The sequence below is a fragment of the Neovison vison genome, chromosome 5 (genome assembly GCF_020171115.1).
Source record: "Neovison vison isolate M4711 chromosome 5, ASM_NN_V1, whole genome shotgun sequence".
NCBI lineage: Eukaryota > Metazoa > Chordata > Mammalia > Carnivora > Mustelidae > Neogale > Neogale vison.
In genome coordinates this window covers 27,021,054-27,027,053 of record NC_058095.1, presented here as the reverse complement: position 1 = coordinate 27,027,053, position 6,000 = coordinate 27,021,054, and the positions used below count along the sequence as shown (strand labels likewise).

Sequence of the window (6,000 nt, the reverse complement as noted above, 5' to 3'; positions counted from 1 at the left end):
GCAGACGTTAACCTGTAACCACTGCCAGAAAGACCGAATCTATCCTCAGTCCGAATCTAAAAACATGTCCAAGTACATCAGAGCACAAACTATAGGGAAGGGGCTTCAAAGTGGGCACAATTCAAAGGGGCAGGCATAATTTAAAGGGACAGCATGAAACATAGCTTTTGGTGAAGGAAAAAAGTGGAAAAAGTAGAAGCATCCATTGACAATTAGATAATGAGGAAGAAAAGCAGCAAAGAGGAAAATTCAAGAGTCTTGCAAGATAAGAATAGTGCAATAGGCGCCTGGGTGGTTCAGTGGATTAAGCCTGTCTTTGGCTAGGGTCATGATCTCGGGATCCTGGGATGGAGTCCCACATCGGGCTCTCTGCTCGGCAGGGAGCCTGCTTCCTCCTCTCTCTCTGCCTGCCTCTCTGCCTACTTGTGATCTCTCTCTGTCAAATAAATAAATTAAAAATCTTAAAAAAAAAAAAAAGATAAGAGTAGTGCAAAACTGGAGCACTTAAAGCCCCTCCCTCTCACCAAAACAAACCCACAAGAAACCTACTACCAAGTGCTTGAATTTCACTAGACTGATGGAAGAGAGCTCAGCCATGAATGAAGCATGGAGATATAAATAACATATGGATTCTGACATGGAAAAAGCAAATTTGTCATCACTTGCAGATTTGATTGTGCACCTGAAAAATACAAAATAACCTACAGGCTAATTAGAAATAATAAGATAATTCAGTTCGACTTCCAGCTGTGGGTGAATTGGCTTGAAACATAAAGACCTATCCATCAAGAACAATGAGAAAAGCTGGATTTAAAAGCAAAACCAAGGGACGCCTGGGTGGCTCAGTTGGTTAAGCAGCTGCCTTCGGCTCAGGTCATGATCTCAGCGTCCTGGGATCGAGTCCCACATCGGGCTCCTTGCTCGGCAGGGAGCCTGCTTCTCCCTCTGCCTGCCTCTCTGTCTGCCTGTGCTCGCTCTCTCTCCCTCTCTCTCTGACAAATAAATAAATAAAATCTTTAAAAAATAAAAAAAAATAAAAGCAAAACCAAAAACTTGTTTGAAGGATTGAAGAACTATTAAGTTACCAAGGACTTACGGGGTTGAGATCCTAAAGCAAAGGGAATTCAGGGGTGAACATGATAGTAAAGTTTTATCGTAAGGCATTTGTTGACACATAAGCAGTGACTGAGAGAGAAACCTACTAGGGAAGAGGTCAAGAGGCAGAGAACTTGAGCAGAAGCTGTAGGCAGTAATCATTGGGTGAGGGGAAAATACAGATTTAGTATCTATCAAGGAAGGGGGCACTGCTCAACAGGCTTTCAGTTAGGACACTTGAGTGGCTACGTATTAGAAGCAAGGGACAATCAGAGACAGACACATTTTTACGAACCCAGAATCCTATGTGGTCTTAGTGCCACCCGGGGCTGGAGTAAGCTAATGTGCCACTACCCAAACCACTGGCACCAAGCAGCAATAAATGGACCCTTGGGGAAGATAATATCTGAAGCCTCAAATGATTACTACAAATTTTAATTTATGATGTATATAATATACAAATAATTGAAAGTTATTTCTGTTGTCAAAAGACAAAAGATGAAAGATCAAGGGGGGAAAAACAGGAATAGTCCCATGAGAGTTACAGACTTTTCATTTATCAGTCATGACAATGAATAAATGCAAAAAGAAAAGATGAAGACTTTTAGCAAAGAATTGAAATCTAGTAAAAAGTAAGGGAGGTTTTGATTCCAGACAAAATCAGTAGATATATCTCTCTTCTATTCCTCCTAATAACCAGAGCAAAAAATCTCATGTATTGTCTACAAAACAAATAAGATTCAGGATGGTGGAGAGAAGAATGCAGACCAGTTAGGGACCTCAGGATTCAAGGAATGATATGTGGTGAATTCCTTGGGTTTTCTTTCTGCCTCATATATCCTGCTGTGGGTGTTGCATTATATATCCCATAACGGAGGAGCTGGCAATCCAGAGATGAGATGCCAAAGAGTGGAGACACAAAAATCCCAAAGAAAATACTTCTGTAGCCAAAGGACACAGAAAGGGGCAGCCTACCAAGATGGAATAGTTTTATTTCTTTTTTTTAAAACAGATTATTTATTTGTTTATTTATTTGACAGATCACAAGTAGGCAGAGAGGCAGGGAGAGAGAGGAGGAAGCAGGCTCCCCGCTGAGCAGGGAGCCTGATGCAGGACTCAATCCCAGGACCCTGAGATCATGACCTGAGCCGAAGGCAGAGACTCAACCCACTGAGCCACCCAGGCGCCCCGAAATGGAATAGTTTTAAACAATAATTGCACTACGCCAGCCAAATGCTACTGAGAAAACTGAGGCCCATCTCTACCCCTTATAGCAATGGCTAAACTGGGGGCAAAGACTCTACTTGCGCCTGGCTATAAAGAAGCCAGGGTGGTGGGTGGTGTCAAAGAAGGCCCAGGTCAGGGAGCCTGGAAGGCTCAGTTGGTTGACTGTCAGACTCTTGGTTTCCATTCAAGAACAACCCCAAGTTGGGAGATCAAGCCCACCTCAGAAGCACACTCAAGGATAGTCCACTTCCCCTCTTATTCTCCCTTTCCTTCTGCCCCTCACCCCTGCACACTCTGAAATAAATATTTTTTAAAAATGAAGATGATGAACCAGGTAAAGAGCCAGGACCTCCATCACAGCACAGTGGTTATAAGCACACACACCCCCCATTATGGTGTCAGTGGGTGCCATCTAGGGAAGGGTAACATGGCATCCCCAACATAGCAACTGGGTTATCGACAGAGGCCAGGGTAGAATCTGAACTTCTCTACTTCAACCTTGAAGCAACAAGCCAGTTTCCCATCACCCCCACCAGCACAATGTCAGAGGAGTTCTGCTTAAACAGAAGACTTAAATATCCAGGGTCTTATAATACCTTAAAATAGCCAGGACTACAACGTAAAAATCATTCATTATACCAAGAACCCAGGAAATTTCAACTTGAAAGAAAAAAAGATAATTAACAGATGTCAATATCAAGATGATGCACATGTTGGAATTATCTGACAAGGACCTAAAATATATTTTAGTGAGAAATTACAAATAAACTTAGGACAAATGATAAAAAGAGTCTCAGCAAAGAAATAGAAGATATGAGGAACAAAATGGAAATTTTAGATTTGAAAAACCCAATAAATGAAATTTAAAAATTCAGTCAACCCCTTCAATAGCAGAATGGAAGGGACAGAGGAAAGATATGGCTGTCAGCGAACTTGAAGACAGAGCACAGAAATAACCCAATATGAACAACAGAAAACAGGCTGAAAAAAATTAGTAAAGCCTCAGATATGAAGAGTACACCATATCTCTAACCAAAGGTCTACTATTTGTGTCATTGGAGTCCCAGAGGGAGAGGAAAAAGAGTATGGGGCAGAAAAAAATATTAGAAGAAACAATGGCTGAAAATTCCCCAAATTTGGCAAATGACATAAATTGAAGATTCAGGAAGCTGAGCATATCTCAAGCAAGATAAAACCAAAGAAATCCATACTAAGACACATCTTAATCAACTTTCTGAAAAGAAAAAGTTTTGAAAGCAGTGAGAGAAAAGATACCTTACCTATAATGGAAAAACAATTCAAAGAACAGCCAATTTCTCATCAGAACCTTGGAGGACAGGAGGAATTGGCACATTTTCCAGTGCTGAAGAAAAAAGAAAATTGTGAACCTCAGATTCTATATCTGGCAACAATATTTTTCAGGAATGAAGAGAAAATCAAAACGTTATCAGATGAAGGAAAACTAGTAGAATGTGTCTCCAGCAGACCTACTCTTAAAAATGGCTAAATGAAATTCTTGAAACAGAAGGAAAATGGTAAAAGAAGAAACCTTGGAACATTGGGAATGAAGAAAGAAAAATGGAAAGAATAAAATATGGGTAAATACAGTTAGCTTTCCTTCTTTTGAATTCTAAAAATTATGGTTGACGGTTGAAGCAAAACCGATAACATTACCTGATGTGGTTCTCAATGAATGTAGAGGAACTCTTAAAGACAGTTCTAAATGGAAATGGGTAAAGGGACAGGTATGATTTAAACACCTTTACAAGAGGTAACTTTTCTACATTTCACTGGAACTGGTAAAATGTGGGCACAAGCCGACTGTGACAATTTATGTATCTATATGGGTGGCTTTGGACGGCGGATTCTAACAGTTTGAGGGGGGCAGGATGAGGTGCGTGGAAGCAGTTAGCACACACTTTAAGATGAAATGGTTGGTGTTGGAAAGAAAAGAGCCTCAGGTTGGCTAAAGACAGACATTGAGAAAAGGAAAGGGGAATAGGGACTTGCGTCTGACGATGACTTTCTTCTCAGCCAGGCAGGCCCCTGCTGAGAGAGGGGATTAGCCGATTGAGGGCGATGATGCGGGTTTGGGGCGCCGAGAGAGGATATGAGCACCAGAAGGGCACATAATTCAGGTAGTGTCAGGGGTTAAAACTAGTTTTCAGCCCCACTGCTCAAAAGCTGTAAGGTGATGAATTGACCGCCAGGTGGCGGTGTCTGTGGAAGCTTACGTATCCCATCGGCCCTGGCGCCGGGGCGGAAGAAGGTGCGGAGGTAATTCTCTGGTTCGCATCGCCTCTACTCTTCTATCCCGACTGACGTTGGACAACAAAGATGGCTGCAGGAACCAGCAATTACTGGGAAGGTGAGGGCGAGGCTTCCGTATGGGTCTCGCCGAGAGGCAGAAGGGCTGGGTGGGGACGGGTCTTGGGGGAGGCGGCAGAGGAAAGAGCCTCGCCTCCGGAGCGGCCGCGCCGGCGGGTGGGGCACGTACAGTCGGAGCCCCGGGCCTGGGGGCTGAAGAGACCGAAGGGTCTGGGGCAGGGGGCTGACCCGAGAGGCAGCGAGACCTGCAGCAGGGGTTGGGCGGAGAGAGGTGAGCGGCGATGAAGTGGAAGAGGGTCCTGAGTCACTGGAGGAGGACTGGGTTGAGGAGCTAAGCGAACTTGGACGCAGGGGGTTGGGGCACGAACTCTGAGAGGAGACGAGTTTTGAACGAGAATATTCCGAGCCCAGGAGGCTGGAAGACTCAGCGTTTTAAGAGTTGAGGTCACTGTTGGACAGTTGAGCAGGATGAGGGAAAGAAGGAACTTGTCAGTCCGGTCCCTCGAGAGAAGTTGTATGAACGAAGTGTCTCCTACTCGGTCCCCCTGGCAGCTTCAGGCTGGGACTTCAAGGATTGGGTGTCGAGTCCCGTTTGAAGGCGGAGGAAATAACTTTACCAAACTCTGCTGTGAGATGAGTTTTGTTAAAAAAGAGAAAGTTGAGAGAACCAGTGTGAATTGCAATGATTGCATTTGCTGTCCCTCTTCTGCCAAAAGAACTGCCTTGTGATTTGACGAGTACGTTTATTTAATTACTGAAAATACGTTCCGATAAAGTGCGCTCATGTAAAACTCACTCCTGGACCATGATAACGACCACGGATCAGAGAATGCCCATCTTTTTCTTTCAGTTGTGTCTTTGCTTTATTAAGATAGCAACTACTCTCCAAGCCTCTGGGAAACCACAAGTGACAGAATTGTCACTAACAGCCCCTTGGTCTAAGAGCTTAATTCTGAGTTCATCCATACTTGCTTGTATGTATGTACCTCGGGCCTACTTTCAGAATGCTTTTAGTTGATGTTTTCTATTAAGAAAGACAGTTACTCGTTAGAGAGAACCATAATTATAGTTTAAAACATGCATTTAAATGCGTATTTGAAATGTATACTAGATAGAAAATATTTTAAAATTATGTACACGTGGCTCTTAGTATTTTTAATACTAGTGATTAGGCTGTAGTTTTTTGAAGCGCTGTGCTGTGGTAATTCTAGCATCTTATTATTGACAACTTATTCTGTGCTTTAAGCTCATGGTTACTAAACCCTGAAGGTAGGGTCCTGGAATCCAGCCCTATGTCAGGAGGGGAGCTCAGTGGGGAGTCAGCTGGAGGATTTCTGTCCCTCTCCCTTG

At 43.4% G+C, this 6,000-nt stretch overlaps 1 protein-coding gene across 6 annotated transcripts in view; it reads left to right on the top strand.

Annotated features, from left to right (window-relative positions):
* Window positions 1-4,590: 4,590 nt before the first annotated feature.
* The window catches only part of GOSR1 (golgi SNAP receptor complex member 1), a 54,422-nt gene continuing 53,012 nt past the window's right edge, over window positions 4,591-6,000 (top strand). For all 6 annotated transcript variants that reach the window (XM_044248221.1, XM_044248220.1, XM_044248222.1 and 3 more), the window contains exon 1: window positions 4,591-4,690. In XM_044248221.1, the coding sequence (XP_044104156.1) occupies window positions 4,660-4,690 (31 nt within the window). In that variant the 5' untranslated portion in view covers window positions 4,591-4,659. The remainder of the gene's footprint in view (window positions 4,691-6,000) is intronic.